The sequence below is a fragment of the Pectinophora gossypiella genome, chromosome 13, assembly GCF_024362695.1.
Source record: "Pectinophora gossypiella chromosome 13, ilPecGoss1.1, whole genome shotgun sequence".
NCBI classification, from domain to species: Eukaryota; Metazoa; Arthropoda; class Insecta; order Lepidoptera; family Gelechiidae; genus Pectinophora; species Pectinophora gossypiella.
In genome coordinates, this window is record NC_065416.1 from 16035680 (window position 1) to 16058132 (window position 22453).

General features: G+C 41.6%; 1 protein-coding gene across 5 annotated transcripts in view; it reads right to left on the reverse strand.

Annotated features, from left to right (window-relative positions):
• Positions 1-22453, reverse strand: part of LOC126371935 (titin) — a 103267-nt gene that overhangs the window by 43275 nt on the left and 37539 nt on the right. For 3 of the 5 annotated variants that reach the window (XM_050017386.1, XM_050017390.1, XM_050017389.1), the window contains exons 2-8: positions 14993-15047; positions 13369-13480; positions 11419-11529; positions 3767-11259; positions 2435-3686; positions 1486-1703; positions 908-1181 (exon numbers count right to left, since the gene is read on the reverse strand). In XM_050017386.1, coding sequence (XP_049873343.1) covers positions 908-1181; positions 1486-1703; positions 2435-3686; positions 3767-11259; positions 11419-11529; positions 13369-13480; positions 14993-15046 — 9514 coding nt within the window. In that variant the 5' untranslated portion in view covers position 15047. The remainder of the gene's footprint in view (positions 1-907; positions 1182-1485; positions 1704-2434; positions 3687-3766; positions 11260-11418; positions 11530-13368; positions 13481-14992; positions 15048-22453) is intronic. The other 2 variants (XM_050017387.1, XM_050017388.1) reach the window with 2 other exon arrangements.

Consider the following 22453-nt stretch of genomic DNA (forward strand, 5'->3'; position numbering starts at 1 on the left):
AAACCCTCAATCAGAACTCACTAGGCCGCACAAGCGGATAACACTTACAAAACATCACAGCAACAACTTAAATCCTTCCTCCTAATGGCGATACGTCTGAATAACACGTTACTGCACTGGTAAGTCTAACGAAACGCTTCGCTAACGCTCAACTGCTTATAAGATATATTGGCAGTCAATATGTGTGACAAAACCGGTGTCGCCGGGGGTTAAGACAAGACTGCCGGAGGCTTCCCTGCTCAGCGCGGAGAGGCGCGCGCGTTATGAAAGTCAGCGCAAGCGCCTTACATAAGCGACGCACGCTATCGTTGCGCGGCGTTATGCGCCGCGCCGCAACACGAAACGTTGCGCACGACATTTGGTAACTAACTGCTAATCGCGTGATAAAAAGTTGCACTACTTTTTCTGTGTTTTTGTTTTTGTAAAACATCGTGAAACTGTGGACCTATTGATAACGTAATCTCAGTTGATAAGAAAGCAAATTCTAATTTTAACGAGATAATAGTTTATCTAAGTATGCAGAGAAATGCAGATATCGTCGTTTTTTTGAAAAATAACATCCGGATGAGATTGTGGTCTCAATTTTTAGGCGGATTTATAGTATTTAAAAAAAATCGAAGTTTTGATGTAAAAATCACGTCGAAATCATAACATTAAAGCATTTAAGGCGCTTACGTAGGTGTTACTTCATCCTATGATTTTGAGTTAACTTCAAGTGGAATGTTCCGTCGTAAAATTCATGATAGTTTTTGTATTTTTTAAATTATCTTCAATTCTATAATCCACTCAGATCATGAGGTCTGAGTCATCCCCCAAAGTATTCGTTACGGTGTCATTAACACTGTATACCATCTATATTCTATACACACGGTTGATCACGATAAGTTTGGTATATTCTAGTACTCACTTGCACTTTTGATGTATTTCTCAGTGAGCGATTTCACGGACCCCTGCCGCATGGTCTTGCGGTCTTCTCTTCTCTCCACCCGCTCTCTCCTCTCCTCCGTCCTTCTCTCTTGCTTCTCACTACCCTCCCTTCTCACTCTCTCTTCTCTAGTCTGTATGCCCTTCGTGTCTACGAGTGTTTCTTCTCTCGACTCGCGTGTGTCGTAGGACTCTTTGACGTCACTGATTCGTCGGTCGCTGTGAGTGAACTGTTCTAATACAGCTCGGTCCTCCTTCTGTAGATGGAATACAATATGAAGTGACAGTGAGTCACGCCATTGTCCAACCAAGGGCAGTGAAAACGTAGTCAAACGCAAATTAGGGGGTCAGGATACAGATTACAAACCAATCTTCATTAAACATAATTATCGAATAATGTTTAATGTCACGAGTAATTAAAAAAGTAACAAGACGTACTATTTTACCTTTTAATTAAAACTCGACGCTGATGAAACATACACAACATTGCTATGTTAAAAGTGTCAGGCTTAGCAAAACAGCAGTAAGTATAATTGCTTTTATAAAACAACAGGCACTTACATTATGTGCCTCCCTGAGCGTAGTGCCGGTGTCGCCTCCGAACTTCTTGGTAGTGGTGATAGCGGCGAGGCCGTGGATACGCGAGGGTTTCTCGCCCTGAGCCTGCAACAGTTTCTCCAGCTCCTGAGGCTCCGTGGAGTAGGCAGTTACTGATACTGTGCCTTCAGGCTCGCCGCCGTTGCGCGAGTGGAACTCTTGGCGAATCACTGTACCTTTCACTGGAAATATAATGTTTTATTCATGATTTTTACACTTGGATTTCACATTTACCTTAGCGTAAGGATTCAAATTGAAAACAGTGTTAAAAGTAATGTGTACGGTTAATAAATCTATAAGGAATGCGTCTGTCAAATGACAATCTTACAAACTGTATCTTTTTAGAGCACATATCTCAACTACTTAGATAAAACAAACATGTTTGCACTCGCTCACTGAATAAACAATAGTGATGCATTGTGACGGAGCTATTTCTTTGTTTATTGTAACAGTAAAAGTAAATATAACTTTTAATTTTTATAAATATAATGATGAATAATACTTGTAATTGGATAGCGTGTGTGGAGTAGTGAAGCGTCGGCGGCACTGAGTTGGAATCAATGAAGGATTACGAATACCTGATAGGTTTCAGCTGAATAAATATCGTGTGCAATGAAGCCGTGAATCACTATCACACTAACCCATTATTACCACCAGTGTCAAGTGTCCCTTGTTGGTTTAGTCTTTAGATAGAGATAATTATTACGGTGACATCTACGGAAGTTTGTCACAAGAGAGGCAATCTCTGCACTTTAATTAATGACTAATGGTAATGAAATGAGTGACTTCTTTTTGGAAAACATACCTACGATAAGTAAGTAAATCTTTTCGCCCAGTCTTACCTGTATCAAATTCTACATTGGACACTACATCAGAAGTTACTAACTGTATGGAAATAAGATAAATCAATCACCTTGATAATTTGAAGATCCATTCCTCAGCGCCTTGATGCCAAAGAGTGGGCGTCCGTCGGCGTCAAGCGGCCCCGGTCCGTAACTGCTGATCACGGCGTCTGTGGTCCGCGTCAGCGCCTTGCTGGGACTACCGCCACGAGTCTTCTTCTCTTCCACCTTTCTGCTGGTGAACGATCTACTCTCCGCACTCGTTTTTTTCAAATTCCTATTCGTTATCCATGAAGGTTTCTCCTCCTGAGCTTGCTTCTGGGGAATCTTCTTCTCGATGCCGTACACTGTCTTTATTATTGACTCTTTCTTACTAATGTCCACCTTCGGAACCTCCTCATACACAGTTTTAATGATCGTCTCTCTTGTCGTGACTTTTGGTTCAGTTTCGTATACCGTCTTTGTCACCGTATCCTTCTTGCTCAAATCATTTCGGCGTTTGAAGTCGGGACTGGGAGTGCGTTGGTGGAGTCGTCCAGAAGGACTCTGTACGCGACGCACCGGGCTACGCTTCTTTTCAGGCGAGGGTGACCGTTTACCATTGACTTGAATGACTTCTATGGTGTCTTTGGAAGACGTTCGCTCGGAGATACTCTTCGATGTAGACGAAGTTTTCATCTCCACAGTTCTGTGCTCCTCAAACTGCTGCGTCGTATCATGATCTTCAATTTGAGTTTTCTTGGTAGTCTTAGTTACTCCTGTCTTCTCATCAGCTTCTGTCGTTCTCTTAGTTTTGTCGAAATGTCTTACTTTATCACTTTCGTTCAAACCAACTTTTTTCATGTAAGCTGACGCATATTCACTGAAACGATTTGTTTTAGACTTTGGTGTCATTTTAGTTGGGGACACATGCCTGGTTTTCTTTTCAGGACTTGGTTGACGAACGGGTGACTTGGTTTTGGATGTCGACCTTAGTTTTTCAGGGCTCTGTGGTCGCTGAAGTTTGTCGTACAAGTTATTGGGTTCCTTAGCATGGCCATTGAGCATTGGCGTAGTTGGTGCTTTAGCTTGCGTGAGCTCAGACGGTGTAGACCTTTGAGAAGCCGGTGCTCGTTCAGGTGACAACGTTTTCTGAGGCGTCTGCTTTTGGCGCTCAGGAGACTTAGTTTGCGGTTTGCGATCAGGAGATCTTGTTTTAGTAATAGTAGTTTGTTTAATGTGCTTAGAGTAGCTGTCAGTGTGCTCGGTCTCAAGCTTCTTCTTGGCTACTCGGATCTGCGCACGGATGCGGCGCCTCATCTCGTAGCCCACGACCTTTTCCAACTGAAAGGTTAATAAATACATAAGTAAATCATAGATAGCACAATAACTATAAGCATGCAGCAAAAGCGGTGCTTACTGACCATTTGTTCCAGAAGGTCGAGGTCGAAGACATCTTCGATGGTGGGCTGGTGGTGGGCTACGCTGCTGCGCCGCCGCTCGCTGCTCAGCGTGGAGCGCTCCATGCTAGTGCGGCGCAACTCGACGCCGAACTTGCCGCTGCCGCGCCTTGTTGTCACTTCGGATTCCTCCAATGTCTTTTCTTCTTTTATTTGACTAGTTTTCGTCGGACGTTGATAGCTCGGTACTTTCTCCTGCGGTAGTTCTTGCTCTGGACGGGTTTGTTTCGGCTCCGGTGTGTATCTCGAGCTCTTGTCAAGAGGTTTGTTCGGTTTGTCTACTTCAGGACGAGTATGTCTAGGAGCTTCAGTTTGTGCTGCTGGATATCTTGACAGAACCTTCTTTGTAGTGGTGGTAGTAGTGGTTTTCACAGATTGTGGCATAGGTGACTTAGCTCGTGGAACTTCAGGGGATTGAGTCGTATGGCGAGACGGACTGCTACGTGGCTTTTCCTCAAAGTGGTCGGGATGTTGTGGCCGGAATAGCCGATCCTTTGAGTATGGCGAATCTATTTCACACTCAGATTCTTTAGGGAAATCTTCTACTGAAGGATGGAGGACAATAGTAGAATCTGTTTTCGGCGACTTCTTAATAACACCAATATCCATCAGCTTCGTGGTTTTGGTGTCTTTTGTCTGTTGAGACGTAGCAATGTTCTCGAATAACGCCTTCGCTTTCTTAACAGCTTCACTGCTGCGCAGAGTAGTAATTTTCACAATTGGTGTCTTTTCTGTTGGCTTTAAATTTGGACTCGCATAATCTTTCACCTTACTGTGGGACGACGCAGTTTCTTTTGCAAACGATGGAGTTTTATCCACGGAAGTTTTTCTGTACTTCGTATCAGTTTCTTCACTAACAACTTCTGTTGTTTGACTTTCCAACTCTTCGTCATCTTCATTTTGCGCAATATGTTTGATAAACTTATCATACTGTTCCCTGACTTTTTTCTCCTTATCTTCAAGCTCGTGTGTTTCGCTTAAGAATTGTTCAGCTGTTTTGACAAATTTGTTGACTTTGTCGGATACACTGAGCAGACATTCGTCACTCTTTAATGATTCGTCAACGTTGCTAAGATCGGGACGTTCTACTTTCTGTGCTGGCTTCGTTTTAGATGCTTTCACGTTTTCTGCAGTCTCCACAAACAGATGAGCCTTATCATTTACGCTCAGTTTCGTGTAGTCATCCTGATAAGTGCTTTGTGTATCATATTCATCTACAATTCTTCGAGCTGGACTCTTGTCGTTAGTGTCTCTGGGTCCTTTAGCAAACTTGTTGACTTTTTCAGATACTGATAATAGACACTCATCAGATTTTAATTTTTCATCAATAAAGTCTGAATGAACTCTTTTTTCGACATCCTTAAACTGCGCTGTTGTATCTTTTGGTTTCGTTATAGTTTCAATTTTACTGGTGAACTTAGAAACCTTATCTGTGACACTGAGTAGACAATCATCCGATCCAGTAACGCGATCAGTATCGGTTCTTTTTACAAATAATTCATCATCTTCGCTAATTTCTACAATATCATCCACAATAGACTCAGTTTCATGTATAGTATGATGAGTTCGCTGACGGAAATCATCGTCAGGTTCTTTCACTTCATCTGGGAATCGAGGTGTACCGACATCATCTTGGAAATTAACCGGTGTTGGGCAAATACGATCTGGAGAATTCTCCCTTGAAGATTTAGCTTGTTCAACGTCAATAATGATATCGTCATCATCATCTTGCGGGTAGTTTAAAGCAGTAGCTGATTTGGGTTTTGGAGCTAGTTTTGTCTGAGTGTCTTTTGTGGTAGACTTTTTAGTGAAAGTCGTTTTAGTGATTCTTGTTGGAGATAAATCGTTCACTTGTATCTCTGGCTTGGATTTCATTCTTTGAGGAGAAGCTTTTTTGTTTTTGAGAGTAGTGTCACTGGCAGTACGAGTCACTTTTACATCTTCTTTTTTGGGACTCACATTTTCTTTATTAATACCTTTCGGAGTTGGCGCTCGTTTGGGTTCAGGTTCAGTTCTAGCAGGAGAAGTGTATTTAGATGTTGTAGTTTTAGCAGCGGAAGTCTTAGTGAAACTGTTTTGTTTCGTTACACCAGTTGTTTTCTTAATTTCAACTGTCACTTTCTCGGTTTTGGTAGGAGAAGTATTGCCCGAGGATGGTTTTCGCGTAAGAGACGATGGAGTCGGCTCTCTAGGTTTTATTCCACTGACCCTAGACACCTGTGGCGATTGAGGACGCTCAGTAGGAGATACAGGTTTTTTAGGTGATATGCTCCTAGATTTGTTCTGGGACTCTGGAATCTTCTCTGTTTTAGTGGGAGAACAAATCGTAGGTTTTTTTACAGGGGACACAGTTCTAGAGGAAGATTTACTGGGAGGCTTTTGGTCTTTTGGTTTGTGGTCTTTCGGTCTAATTGAACGCGGGATTTCACTTTTAATTTTTGTTTCTTTTTGTGTAACCTGTAAATCTTCCTCTTCAATCAATGTACCAGTTTCAGTAGTAATCACATCAATATCCTGGAGACTGATGGTGGATTTTCCAGGGCTCCTCTCACGACTTGAAGATCGCTGATCACGAGTCGGCGATAGCTTCCTCAACGACTGTTGCACCCGATCCAGTATTTCCTGTTCTCTTTCAGATTGGATGAGTATAGTACTTTCCTCGGTGGTGTTCATTACTGATTTAGGAGGCGACGGGCTGCGCGCGTGTTTAGGCTCTTCAAGTTTCTTTGAAGGGGAGCTGGATCTGGATGACGGTTGTTGAGGAGTTGAAAACTTATATGTAGTTCCTTTAGTATTTGTGTCTCCCACAGTACTGATTTCTTCATACTTGGTTGAAGTGGCAGTCGTAGACCTCATGTAACTCGGCTTTCTGTCAGGGCTCACTGATGACCGATCTGGTTTTTTTTTCTCAGGACTCGATTTCTGTATAGGTTGCCCTTGGCCCGGTTTACGTTCTGGGCTCATAAGTCTAGTTTTGTAACTATCCTTTGGCTTCGTAGCAGGCTCTGTAGCTTTCGGCTTCTGATATCCGGTCTCTTTATCAACGCTCTCACGAATAGTATTTGTGACGTTTTGTTGAAAGTCCTCTGTTGCGGATTCAAATTTCTTAGTTGTAGCAGTCGTTGATCGCATGTAACCTGGTATCTTATCAGGGCTTACTGAGGACCTGCTTGGTGAAGGTGACTTTGTGTGCTTATCAGTCGGACTTGACTTATCTGGTTGTTGATATCCAGGTTTGCGCTCAGGACTGACACTCGATCTAGCTGGAGTACTTTCTTTGGGTAGAGGTCGGGATGGAGACGTAGTACGAGCATACTGTAAAGTCGGACTATCTGTAGATGTTTGATATCCCGGTTTTCTTTCGGGACTTTGCCTAGATTTAGCAGGTAAGGTATCTTTATGACCCAGGGAGATTTTCTTTTCAGGACTATGGCTAGACCTCGGTTTTTGATAGCCTATATCTCTGTCAGGACTTTGACGAATAATCTGTGATTTTATTTCATCTTCTACGTCCTCAGTTGAAAATTCTTCGCATTTCTTTACAGTTTTCTGAGAAATAATATCTTGGAGCTTAGTAGGAGAACTATCCCTCGATGGGGTCTTTGGTTTTTTATCAGTAGTAAAATAAGCTGTTCTTTTTTCAATAGTATCTTCTTGTTCTCTGGTTATGAAATCACTTACGTTGACCTTAGTAGTATCTTTCGTATCCTTATAAGTCCCGAGAAGTGGAAGGGAAGTTTCCCTTGGTTCTGATTCGGTTGAATAGTTCAACTTAGGCTCTATCTTTGAAATTTCAGAGGGGACTGTATCATCTACCACACCCAAAATCTTGAGGCATCTCTCTTCGTAAGTCTCTCTACGTTCGAATGGCGGTTTGACTTTTGCAGGTGAGTCATTTTGTTTATCTGGACGGTCCTTTTTCACTACTTTATGCTCTGGGAAATCCTTGGTCTCCTCCGATGGTGAGATGCGGAAACTAGATGGTGGCTTTTCAACAGGAGACAACGCGATATTGTCAGTTGACGGCTTCTTCAGTGAGCTCTTTCGCGGCAGACTATCTTTCATAGGAGACGACCGTTTTTCAGGAGATGGAGATCTGCAAGGTATTTTGGAGGGCGACGGTGATCTTTCCACATTAAGACTCTCTGGCCTTTTGTACGTAGTCGTGGTGATAGTATCCTCAGTTTTGTTTGTTTTAGAGAAGAATTCTTCGTCATCCAAGTCAGTAATAATAGTCTTCTCCGTTTTTGGAGAACTAAAGTAGACGAAACCGCTTACTGAAGTAGTAGGAGAGCTTTGTCCAGTGGAAGGTTCAGGTTCCTCAGTCTTAGGTTTACGCGTTGGACTGGTTGATGGAGTGAGTAGCTGGCGAGGGCGATCCTTATTCACAGTTTTCTTATTAATGTCTTCAGCTTTTCTTTCAGTCGCAATAAAGTCGTATGTATGTTTGTATTTGGCATCTTTAGTGGGAGATTTGACAGGAGAAGTACTTTCACGGGGTGATTTTTTCGTAGGCGATGAAGGCGAATCCGTAATTTTTCGAGTATAGTCAGATTTTTGTCGTTTTAGTGAATCGTACTTGTCATCCGTGGTAATCTTTGTTGTAGTTGATATTTCTACTGTTTCTTCAGAGCGACGTTTTTTATCGTAAGTTCCATATTTAGACGGCGAAGACTCTCTAGAATAATTAATGGGTTTGGTGGGAGAGACGCTGTCTCTTGGAGACTTCTTTGTAGGAGTGGAATCTGATCTTTTTGTGGTGTTTTCTGAACGTTTCACAGAATCGTATCTGATATCTTTTGTCTTATCTTGGGTAACTGTAGTAATTTCAGTCTCTTCGGTGCTGCGTTTCTTATCGTAAGTCCCAATCTTAGATGGTGAAGGCTCCCTAGGCGCGGTCCTCACTGGAGAATCACGGGGTTTTGACGATTGGAATGTTTTCGTAATATCCTCATCATATTTTGTGTTAATATCAGCTGTTGCTGACTGAAATCTTTTGGTTTTATCCAATTGATCTTCAGTAAACGTGACGGGTCCTTTTGGTGGAGATGGGGACCGAGAATCTTTCCTCAAGGTAGGACGCAGCGACGGGGACTCAGCACGACAATAATCAGGAGAATCACGAGATTCTTCAGGGATTTTTCTTGCTGCCGATGGGCTTTTGTCACGCGGACCTGAGAACTTATCTGGACTTGGTGATGATTTCTTTGTGTATCGCGTATCATCACGATCGGTACGTGTGTACATCTTTGTTTCTTCATCTATGAATTTGTAATGGTCTTCCCTAACAGTGGATTTTCCATAAGACTTTCTGTCAGGACTGAGTGAGGGGGCGTGTTTTGTTGGTGATTTTGTATCCCGGTTAAGAGTGTCAGCTGGCTTAGAGGCAGCAGTAGGTTTCATGTAACCCGGAGTTCTGTCAGGACTGACAGACGTCTTAGTCGGAGAAGAGTCCTTAGGACCAGATTTTCTTGGTTCAGGACTTGTACTAGGCCTAGTAGGTGAAGTCTCATAGTTTCTGGTAGGAGACGAGGGGCTGGAGGGCTTTTGGTAGCCAGGTTTTCTCTCAGGACTCGTGCTAGGTCTGGTAAAAGGAACGTCTTTTGGTCGTTCAGGAAGTTTCTTTTCAGGACTAACCGAACGATTAGACGAAGTGGGATACGGTTTTTCACCAGTAGGTTGGTAAGCAGGCTTTCGATCTGGACTGCTGTAGGTCCTACAGTCTTGGGGACGTTTCTCTGGACTTTCGCTTGGTCTCTGCCGATATCCATCAGGCTTCCTGTCAGGACTGCTCCTATGTCTGGTCGGAGAAACTGGTGGCTTCCTCTCCGGACTTCCGTGTTTATAAGTTTTCGTTTCAGTTAGCGACTGTGTAGAGGTAGTAGTTGAGTACCTGTCAGTGGAATAGCGAGATGGGGAGTAGCGGTCAATTTTGTTCGGGCTTCCGCCGCGGCTTGGCGGCTTCCTGCAACTCTTGTCTGGACTGACACTGCTCCTCAATGAAGAAGTACCGGGGGATGAAGCCCTGGTCGTCGGGCGGGTTGACGTAGGCGTATCGGCGCGGAGCGTACTGGCCCACGCCTGGTGTGTTGGACTCCAGTCATTACTTATTTTCTTTTGAGTGTAATCGGTCTGATAGGTCGTTTGATATTGGTCACTAGATCTTTTTTCCACAATTTCTTCATGTTTTTGATCACGGACGATGTTGTGAATTCGTTCGTCGTTACTTTCGACGTATTGTGTCTCGTTCACGTCTTGTTTAATGTTTTGCTTATCGTGTGTTGTTAATATTTCACGACGATCAACTTCGTCAACCTTCGAGTCAACTCGGTTAGTACGATGAGTCGCAGAAACGTCAGATTGTTGGTGCATTTTATCGTGACTTGTAAGAGTTTCACGTTGGTTAGTGTCATTCAGCTTGGTTTCAATGCGCTGATTCGTTAGTTTAGTATTTATATCATCCTTTCGAATGGATTCCACTTGGGCATTTCTTTTGTAGTCATGGTCTTCTTCACGCCGCTGGGACTGATTAATAACTTCTTGTCGGTCAACTGTTTCACGAGTTATCTTAGAAGATGATTCTCTGGTGTCGAATCGTTTGCTTTCAGAGCGCTGTTCCCGCTGTTCCGTCCGCTGCGATTGTGAAAAGTCATCTTGTTGATTAAGGTACTGATTTCGGGTTCTCTTGAAATCATGGTCATCTACTTGCCTCTGGGAGTCGACGATATCTATCTCTCGGGTGGCTTTGGAAGACTCTCTGTTGTCAGATCTGTGAAGAGAAGACGTCGAGTAGGACTTGGTCTCGCTTTTGCTGGAGTGTTGTTCGGAGCGGGTGGAGTGCACAGGCGCGCGGAACTCCTTGCGAGTGCTGGTGACGCGCGTGCCATCCGGCAGGCAGCGCGTTTCCACGATCACCTTGGTGTTTGCGTCGGGGTAGTCGACCTTTCTCGATATGAGCTCGCCGCTCTCGATGTTAGACTGCCGCAGATTCTGCTCGTAGTCGGTAGTGTTGGTAACACGGCGAGAATGCTCATCTCTCATTAAGTTCTCGCGAGTGAGGTGTTCCTCGCGGGTGGTGGAATCCTCCCGGGTGGCAGCCTCGACGGGGGTTACGTATGGCACTTCTTGTGTGGATGACACTTGCTGAAACTTGCTTGTGGAGGTTGACGAGCTGGTGGTCGACGAGAACTGTGCGCCGTCGTCGGTCTTGCGGACGACTTGCTCATGCGCTGCGGTGTGTGAGCGAGCTTCATCGCGTTGCATGCTGGTTTTGTCGTCGCGATACTGAGTGCGCGCGCGCCGGTGCTGGTCGACGGCCGCGAACTGTCCCTGCCCGCCCTCCACGTCGTAGCGGCCCTGTATGTCTGCGCGCACGCCGCGGATCTGCGTGTGGCCGTCATCTGTCATCCTGTTCTCCGACTCCACGTTCCATCCTGCGTTCGATAGCTCCTTGAGATCTGGAAAGAAAATATAAAATTAATGGAGAGTATTTGCTTGGCACGAGACATTGTTTCATCTGTCTCCGAGCCGAGGCGGTTACGGTTGCGTTACAGTCCTGTCCGGTTAATAAGCTGGTTAGTCGGTTAGGCGGTGTCTGTAGCGGTAGTTGGGCGGACCTGCTCCGTAGTCCTGGGGCGGAGAACCTGCGTCGCGCACCTCCTGCCGCTTGAGCCCCTGGAAGCTCTGGTCCAGCAGCGACGACACGTGCATCGCCGACTCACAACCTGCTGAGAATCTCGCATTTCCACACACTGCGTACCCGAACCAGCTTATACATTCTTATATCAAATAAAACTGTAACGCGGTAAGGGAACGGATCACTGCTGGTCACAGCCTTAGAACACCACCTACGGCCTTAGCTTTATCAAACAAAAGCGGGCATTACCATTACGATTTTCAAGATTTTCCGATCAAATTAATGATATCAACAACTTCACTTGTATTTTATTAATACAGGGTGTTAGTGACATTGTAACGAATACTTTGAGGGATGATTCAGGCCATGATTCTGAGTTGATATCAAAAAGTGGAATTTAAAAAAATACTAAAATATTCATGACTTTTCTGACAGGAATCTCCACTTGATTTCGACTCAGAATCATGGTCTGAATCATCCCCTTCAGTATTCGTTACGGTGTCACTAACACCTATACGTACTTGTGTGGGGTGTAAGTGACATCGTAACAAATACTGAGAGCGGTGATTCAGCTGATTATTCTGAGTTAATCTAAAGTAGAATTTTCCATCGCAAAAGTGTATAATTGAAAATAATTAGAAAAATCTAACTTCCACTTGACATTAACTCATTCATGGTCTGAATTATCCCCCTTAAAATTCGTTACGATGTTACTAACACCTGTATATACCTATTAATATCGCATATCAACAAGGCAAAGAAAGGGAAAGTTGATGGTAGGGCTGGTAGAGAAAGACCGAGAAGGACTTACGATGACCAAATTGGAGATATCCTTAGAAAAGGTTTAATACGATCTACTCTGAACCGGCGTGCGTGAATGAAGCGATTCATGAATGTGGAGGAAGCAAGAGAAGTGTGTCAGGATCAAAGCAAATGCAATTCTAGTATAGCCTCTGCTTACCCCGGTGGAAAATAGGCGTGAGTTTATGTATGTATGTATGTATCAACAAGTCATTTGATATGCAATTTTTTCCGTGGCATCAATAATATTATTGTAATTGGCGCCTTGTAATTGTTGTCAAAATTCACATATCGTAATACCTGTTTGACTGGCATTTTAACCTAAAATAATGTCTTTTAATGAGGCGATAATAATTTCAGTTGCATTTCACCAATAATGGAGTAACTTTACATCATTATTATTACATACTCACGCCTATTTCCCACCGGGGTGAGCAGAGACTATAGGATTACATTTGCTTCGATCCTGACACACTTCTCTTGCTTCCTCCACATTCGTCAATCGTTTCATACACGCGCGCCAGTTCAGAGTAGATCATTATTTTTATTTATTTGTTTACACAAGGAACATACATCAATACAGGATTACCTAATGCGCTGTATGGCGAGCAAACACCTATCACACCATATCATATTTATATTTATTTATTTAATAGTTTATTTTTCCTTGTAGGTTCTTGACGGTGTAGCATTCTCCATTCTTGTCTTGTTGTCGTGTTTTGCGACATTATATGCCCATTATTTTTGACGTTACTTTTTGTAGATTTGCCGCAAGTGGCATTAACTACTTGGCCGGACAAATGGGGAGAGCTGACGGCTCTCACCCGGTACAAATTTTAGGACAACAGGCCTGAGGGTGCCCAGTTGGGCCGTAGCCCATGATTATGTGTGGGAAGACCATGATGGTGGTTGAACTCCTTTGACTTACGGCTTAGTTGTGTCCTGATCCTCGTAGCTCTACCCACCCCATTAGGGACTACAGGTGAAAGTTAACAGCCTTATATAAGTAGGTACTTTAAAATACATTTTATCAGTATTTAAAAGTTTTTTTAAGTAATAGAACATTTGATTAGGCCACTTATAATTCCAGAATGAGTATGTTTTGTCGTATACTAAACACAATTATTACCTTTCCCCTGCGTGGGCTCGGGCGAGTATAGGTTGCGCAGGCGCTCCTCGCGCAGCCGATACATGTGCGCGCGGATTTCCTTCTTCTTCGAGAAGTCTTCCGTCTGCTGCCACTGAAATTATTTAATTGATGTTCATTATAAAACAAATCCAGGCCAATCAATAACTTTATGTTAGGTAAGCGAGCTCCGAAATTACGGGATAGTCGCTAGAATTATTTATCAATTATTTTTTGAGGTATACATCCTATTCAATCAAATCATAGTTCCATGTTTTCAGTCATAATGTGACGCAGACTAGTTCAGTAATACGTATAATATATGTATATATAAACAAGTAGTAAGTCCGGTCCATCGGCATCGGGAGGCTGAGGAGAGAGTGGACTTGCACCTGCGCAACTGCTTGTTCACTATAAAACATTCACGCGCAGATGACTCCTGCATATTTATCTGGATTGAGCGCAAGACCTACGGCGATGGTGAGCTGATGGTGGGGGGAGGATATGGCGTGACCGGACCTTCAAGTCGAAGTTCGGTTTCGCCAGCCAAATCAGAGCCCACCACAACAACGAACCGGGATAGATATTTAGGAGTCGCCGTCGCCGGATACGGTTTGGACGACATTATGATGATGATATGTAAACAAGTAGTAAGTAAATGTATTACATTTTAGTACTAAGAGGACATCTGCCAAAGATAAAATGCAGATAAGGAATACTTCGTCTTTTTCACTAAAGTTAAATTATAATAAACAAAAGTAAAAAATCCTAGTTACATTATCTATTATTACTTAAGTTATGTATTAAAAGTATCAATTGTTTATAATTTTGAATTATTTTCAGTTTGTCAATAGACTGTTTATTATCTACATAAATACTTAATTAATTAACAAAAATAATGCTATTTACTGCACTCGTCAAAAAGCCCGCCCCTGACTAATCCGGGCGCGAAGGTGCCCATTACACTAGCCGCATTTCCTCGCTGTACAGCAATGGACAACCTTTGCGCCAAGAACAATCCTGCACGGGGGTCATTTCCACTCTCTCTTAAACGACGTCCGATTTCCGCTATAAATTTTTTAGCATCGCTACCCCAACAACCCGTCGTCTCAACAGCAAGCGGGATAAAAATGTAGCGACCTTCTAACTCCCTATATTTCTCCCGCTTCCTACGAGCAGCGAACTCAGCCGCGGCGCCAGCCGAAGCGACCGTGCGACCAAGATGCGACGCGGCAACAGTGTTAACACACGTCGCATCCCACAGGAGACATCTGCCCTTCTCCCACGGCACCAGGGTCATACCGTCTGGTCTTTTTCCGTCTGAACGGCTAAGACCCGGAGGCTCCAGCGCACACGGAATATTTGCTGAGACAAGGGCCCGGCGGACGATTTCGTTATCTATTATGTATATTTCATCAAATTAATTTATATGTCAGATTCAAGATCTTGTTAAGTTCAAAATCAGAATTACTAATGCAATTACACTTATTATTCACTTGTGATTCTTTGCTTTAGTATCTTTGTCAGGAACTATAACTTTCTAGAGAAATATTCATCATATTTTTATTAACGCACAAGTCTCATTGTAATAAAATATTGTAAGTGATAAATGTTTTTGTTAACTTACCATACGCCGCAGCGTATCTTCGTCACGAATCAGGGACACGTCACCTTCTGACATACTGAAAATAAAATAAAAACTTTTAAAAACACTTCCATTTATAGCACGCAATTCTTAACCAATGACAAAAAACTTAAGAACGAAAAGCAGCCAATCGTAAATCAAACTTGACTTTGGTTATATGCTCAGCCAATGAGAACGCAGGACACCATCTGTCGCGGTCGAGGCCGTCTGATTGGACGATTGTTTCGCGCCATTTTTGGAGCGCGCGAAATAGGTTATGTTAAATAGAATAGACGAGGACGATATAGAGGATGAACAAGAGGTGGAAGAGAATGATCGTGGCCCGGACATCTTGAGAGAGGAATTTGATAAAGCTTTAAACAGTTTAAAAAATAAAAAAGCGGCCGGAGACGACAAGTTGTTTATAGAATTGCTAAAATCGGCAAACCCCTTAGTTTTGAACGAAATTTACGAATTAATCAATCTAATGTATACAACTGGCAAAATACCAACAGACTTTTGATGTTTAATTTAGATTTTTTTATTTTGGTGTTTTGTTATTTTAGTTTTAATATTTTATGAATATGGTTAGCTTCAGATATTTTATTAATTGTTATTTATTGTATAGGCAGTAGTTAACGTAATGTAACTTGTTCCGTTCTTTCATTGTGTATGCTTGAAAAAGTAGAATTTGGTGATACTATTTTTATGCACTGTAATCTGCAATGTACCTAACCTGATTTCATGCAATAAACGTTATTATTATTATTATTATTATTATTATTTCAAGTTAGTAAAACTTTGGCATTACCAAAAAAACCAAATACTTTGAAATGCGAAGAACACCGGACACTGAGCATAATATCACAGGCTTCAAAAATTTTACTTAAAATCATTCAAAACCGACTGAGACCTAAAGCTGAGGGATGTCTGGGAGATGACCAGTATGGGTTCAGGGAAAAGAAAGGTACAAGAGAAGCAATATTAGCTTTAAGACTGATAATTGACAGGAGATTGGATTTAAGCATGGATACCAGCGTGGCTTTTATAGACCTTGAAAAGGCTTTTGACAAGGTAAACTGGAGGAAAATGATGAGGGGGTTGAAGGAAGTAGGAATGGATTATAGAGACCGAAGGATAATATACGAACTATATAAACACCAGGAAACTGTCGTAGAAATAGGAGAAGTGAAGAGAAAAGCTAGAGTACGGCAAAGTGTAAGACAGGGCTGTTCCTTATCTCCACTAATATTTAACATTTTCATAGAGGGTGCCATGAAGGAAATAGCTAAAATCAGTAACGGAATAACAATAAATGGACAGAATATAATTAGTATCAGATTTGCAGACGATATTGCGGCACTGGCCAGTAATAAAGAAGACCTAGAAACCCTACTTAACACAATGAACACAGTTTTTGAAAAATACGACCTTAAAATTAATATAAGTAAAACCAAAATTCTAACAATTTCCAAAACTCCAAAAATAGACAGCCAAATAATTAAGTTAAATAATATCCCGATTGAAAATGTAAAGAACTTTAAGTATCTAGGCAGCATAATAACGAATGACTCAAGATGTACTTTAGACGTTAAAACCAGAATAGCAATGGCAAAACAAGCTTTCCATAACAAAGGGTGCATATTCAAGGCTAGGATTGCCAAATCTATCAGAAAAAGATGTGTCAAAACCTTCGTATGGAGTATAGCCCTCTATGGATGTGAAACTTGGACACTGACACAGAAGGACAGAGAGAGACTCGAGGCCTTTGAAATGTGGTGTTGGAGGAGGATGGAAAGAATAAGTTGGACAGAAAGGGTTACAAATGAGGAAGTGCTAGTAAGAGTAAGGGAAAAGAGATAAATACTGAGAATTATTGAGGACAGAAGAGGCAAGATGATTGGACACCTAATAATGACACGACGAATTCATTAAAAACATCATAGAAGGAAAGCTAGAAGGAAAGAGAGGAAGGGGAAGACCAAGAAGAGCTTACATGGAACAGATTAAAGAAAAGGTTAACGTCGTGTCTTATAGGGAAGTCAAGGAATTGGCCTTTGATAGACTGGAATGGAAATGCTACACCGACAAGAGTGTGGCTCTTAAATTGATGATGATGATGAAATAGAATAGTCGTCATGTTGCGAATTAATTGATTTAATACGCACTTGTATTACAATTTGCTATTTACTATTACTTATTGCCTCTTTTAAGGGTGAAATTATAAAATTATATATTTTACATTATTTAAAAATTAAAATACTGTTCATTTAATTAAAATCTACACGTGAATGTAGTAATGTTTTTTTTACGTTTCTATCTGTAAAATGAGATTAGGTTTATAGGGAACATGATATTATTATAATGTTTAGTGCAGAAGATAGGTAAGTACTTCGATACTGATAGTTCAAGAGCTATTGCAACCGTGCCGCTCACATCACAAGATTCAATTCAACTGACCCTTACTCTATTTAACCCGTTCATTGTTTGACATGCACACGTGCTATAATAAATGAAGGCATCATAGTATCACTGACTATTGCCAGATTTATGACATGGTGCGTGTGCGCCGAGCCGCGGGACAATTTCCAGCGACCTCCAATGAACGTTAATTATTGTCACTGGCAGAGTAAAGTGTGTTGTTATGTATTGTGAATTGACCAGCTGTTACATTATTGTCGGCTATCTATGCAAATATGAGACGAGAAAATTGCCTTGTTTGTTTACAATAAAAGTTTATATTTATACTACACCTACTCGGAAAGTGCCTCATATCTTTTTTAAAAAGGGGGCAGAAAGTAACTTTTTTTTGACAAGATATATGTACGTATTAATTGATATTACATACGAGTATTAAAAAAAATAGAAGAATACATTTAAATAATGTCAATCACGCGCCATTAGTCATATTGTTGTAAGTATATGAATTTTCAATTAAAATTATGAATTTTAAAAATGCTAGCTGCATTCCTAAAATGTGTTTCGTTATAAAGCACTGTGTGTCATTCGGCAGAAAATATATGATTCCCAACTCGTGTGTATCAAACTACACCGTTGGTAATCGGTCACTTTCTTCCCTTGATGAACAATGTCCTATTTTAGTTCTACTTGTGACGAACACTACTGATTATCACTTTTTTCATTCGCTTTATAATTTAATTCGACAAGCAGAAGTAGGTGCCAACCTCGATCAAATTATTATTTATAACAAGAGAGGTCGATCTATGGAAATATTGCTAGATGCTAATGGGTGTCTATGCTGTTGCTCATCGTTTCGAGTAATCACATACATAACATGAGAAAAAACACATATAGGCGTGCAAGTTAACCCCATTATGCACAGACAATGCATTGATGGCATCACTGACGTCATACATAGCATCATGCACCTTGAAGCAGAATAAGTAGATATTTCTCCTGCGCAAGCGCAACCTTGCCGCATTTCTCGACATATGGCGCGGCCTTTATTGCGCCGGGACCCACCGCCCTTGTCCCGCTTGCTGTCATATAAGGAATCACCAGTTTTTCACCGCTCAATTAAAATTTATACGAGAATTTCATTGATCAGCGTGAAGGTTGTTAATAATGTAACCTACATCTTTTGTGGGAACTATGCTGAGCTTTTTGAGAGTTACTGCGAATAAACTAGATTTGACAGATTCTAAGTTTGAAAATTGGTTTGTGTATGTAACGTCACCTGATGGCACGTGCAAATGTGGATATAACTAACTTTAGCTTATAACTAACTTTAAAAGCTGTAAATAGTCCGGCGATTTCTGAGAGTGGCATCCTTGCAACGGCGGGAAAGTTGTGGATAATATTAACGCAGACGACGCGCAGAATCTGAAAGATTGGTGCAAAATTGCAGACGCGTATAGACGTATAGACCCAGCAGTGGAATGATGTCGGGTGATTGTGGATGAAACCGAAGAAACCCAATTTGTGACATTATAGTATTTGACGCCCTACCGCGCTTGCGGCGGCTTATAAGACAAACATAACTAGTCTATATACGGTTTATATTGTAATATGAAATGTTTAAAAAACGCTTTTGGAAGGTAAAAGTGTGGGTCTTCATGATTTCAAACACAGATTCTTACAACATCCTAAGTTTACATTGTCTAATGACCATCTGTCCACGGTGACTAAACAGTTGGATGTTGACATGTCACCAGCGAACGGTCACCACTCCCTATGTGACCAAATGGTGACAAATGACGAAGGTGCAGAGAAACCGGGTCGGCAGTAATGCGTTACTGCATTTGACAAATGTGTTGGTAATGTACTGGTCAGACAATGATGACAACGTATGGGACAGTTGGTACAGTCGACAACGAAAATTTGTAATCACAACCACTATTTATATCATCACATCGCTAATGTAAGAGCCACGCTCTTGTCGGTGTAGCATTCTCCATTCTTGTCTATCAAAGACCAATTCCTTCACCTCCTTATAAGAGACGACGTTCGCCTTGTCTTTAATCTGTTTCATGCTCTTATTGGTCTTCCCTTTCCTCTCTTTCCTTGTAGCTTTATTTATACATATATGACGATGGATTTAAAAAGCAAGTAGTAAGATAGTGTAAGAGCCGTGGTAGAACGCTTGCCTCTCACTTTGAGGTCGCAGGTTCGACTCCAGCACCAATGATTGTCGAATTTGTTTTGGAATTCATGTTTGGATCATAAATAATTATCACGTGCTCAGCGGCGAAGGAAAACATCGTGAGCAAACCCAAATTCTCGAGAAATGCATTCTCAGAGGTATATGACCTAACCTGTATTGGGCTGGTTTTCCCTTCGTTTTCCCTTTGGAAAGTCAGGCAGGCAGTCGTTTCTGTAAAAAATGGGACCTATCAAATGTTCAGGTTAGGTAAGTGGACCCTGTGAAAAACGGGATAATGCTAGGGAGATCTTGTGAATTCTAAAATTAGCTTTATCTCTGTCCTGCACTGTCGTAGTCGTAGGTAAGTGAAAGACGGCACTGTTTTGACAGTTATCAAACTATAATAAAATTAAGTTGTTTGTCATAATCGGCGCCTAAAGTTCAGTTACGTTAGTAGTAGTGGAGCAGTGTGGAGTATGCTTCACACACCCCCCGGTAGACTGAGGGGCCTGTGCCTAGCAATGGGACGTATATAGGCTTAGGCCAGCCAACCAAAGTTTAGTTGCCGACTGTACGTTGAAGACGTCACTCAATGTCAATGACCTGAATGATTAGTTTTGTTTTATATTGTTTAAGTAACTACCTAGTTAAAAACAATTCAATTGTTTTAGTGAAAAGTAAGTTTAAAGACTAAAACCCGGCTAAGGAAAAAACGCGCTCTAAAAAAGTATTAAACAAGAGAGTATTTCTCTGTTTTTTTTCCGAATAATGATGTTTAGGTCTATCGTGTGGGTTGTGAGGTGGAATACCAACTTCATCAACCCTGGCGTCAGGGTTATGACTGAGCCGTCAAAGGCCCCTGACATAACTCATGTAACGATTACATACTTATATCTATTAGTAAGTAGTAACCGGGGCCAACAGCTTAACATGCCTTCCGAAGCACGGATCATCTTACTTTCGGACAATCAGGTTATCAGCCTGTAATGTCCTAACCAAACTAGGGATCACAAAGTGATTTTTGTGATATGTCCCTACCGGGATTCGTACCCGGGGCCTCCGGATCGTGAGCCCAACGCTCAATCACTGGACCACGGAGGCCGTTAGGTGACAGCCGTGGTAAGTAAAGTTTTAGGACAGATTGGCATTCGACCACGAATGTCATCTATAGGATCAGGGATCTAGGGAACACTGGAATGTTATACAGGCGATTATTGCGGTGCTAACCATTAACACCTGTAACCTGGAACCTGACAGAGGGCAGCAGTAACTGTCAGTACTATTCAGAGGCGGAGGACAGGAGTCCTAGTGCGGCTTTGTAATAGACTACTCTGGGCGCCATCCCACTTGCGTCAGACAGAGTAGGTAATGCGGGGCGGAAGGCAAGAGGGAAACCACTGCCCTATTTTTCCCTAAAAAGTAGCATGGAAAATGCTGCACCGATAAGAGCGTGGCTCTTAAATTGATGATGGATGATGAACCATTACCAATGCCATAAATAATCTCTTATCTTCATGCTCCAACTCTACTGAAATAAACTGAAAGTAGAATGTGTGTTAATAGGCGGGATAAGTGTAAACTCACTTTTTATGTCCCCTTTGTATTGTATTATAATAGTGAACATTATGTAAGCGCCATATCGAAAAATAACATTCTAATGTGGTTTTCTTCAACAAAACCTAGATTTATTTCAATTAATTTCAATCCGGATAAATATTGGTGCTAATTCCTGTAAACACCATCTAATTTTATTATAAGTTATATCTGTCATTTTCTTATCCGCCGAAAAGGAAAGGGACGGGTAATCGGCAAGCATAAAATTTATGGAACACACGTAAATTTTAAGCACATATCTAAAACAAAAAATTTACATTGGCCAATAACCCGACAGAATTATGTTGACAGCACACGTCAAACCTTTTTGATTCGCCCGGGTTATTAATTCATTTACTCATTCTTCCTAAAATTAAGAGTTATGAATCATTCGTCCCTTTCCTTTTCGGCAGATAAGAAAATGACAAGTATAACTGAAAGTAAAATTAGGAGGTGTCTGCAGGAATCGGGGCCATTGAAACCCCAATATTTACCTGCAGGGCTAAGATGCGCGACGTGATAAAATTATCAATCGAATTCAATAAATTTTTTGAAATCGATTAGTTTGCTTTTTTCCTTAACAAGCGTGGCACGTGATTTTGTTCGTTTTTTGACAGAACGACGTATGACTTATTTGGGTTCACATATTACCACCAATCGACAAAACGACATAATTATATCGTGAGAATTGATAAAATGACCGTGACAAAATTTTATCACGTTGCGCATTGCGCACTGGATTGAAGCTATCGTGTCTATTGCGCGGCTTTCTTAACAAAAATCATCCGAAAATTAGTCTTCTCAATAATGAATGAATGATCCAGATCGTGAGTCAAATTCTCTAATCACTATACCATGGAGTTGAACGCATTCTGTTACTGATGCCCCCACTTCAGTGGTAACTGTACGCTTAAACGTCACCTACCCCTAAACATTCCCTTCATAATGTGGAACAGTAGAAATTCTTTCGTAGAAATTGAATAAGAATAACCTCATGACAGGCCGTAATTTTAGATAAGCAACAATAGCATGTGATAATGGGCGCACGCGCAGGGTCGCTAACTCGCTAACTCTTCACTTCAATTAGTCACGGTTCTTAGCGGAGTAACTCGGTCCCTTAGTTAACTGAACCATTGTGTTTATATGGTTTATTTTCTTTGTAACTAGTTTAAATTACTAGTTTTGACCTCTGTGACTTGGACCTGTCCGCCATTGAAAGGTTGACCAACGATTGTCTCTGGGTTTCGATACGGCTCACCACCTTGGTC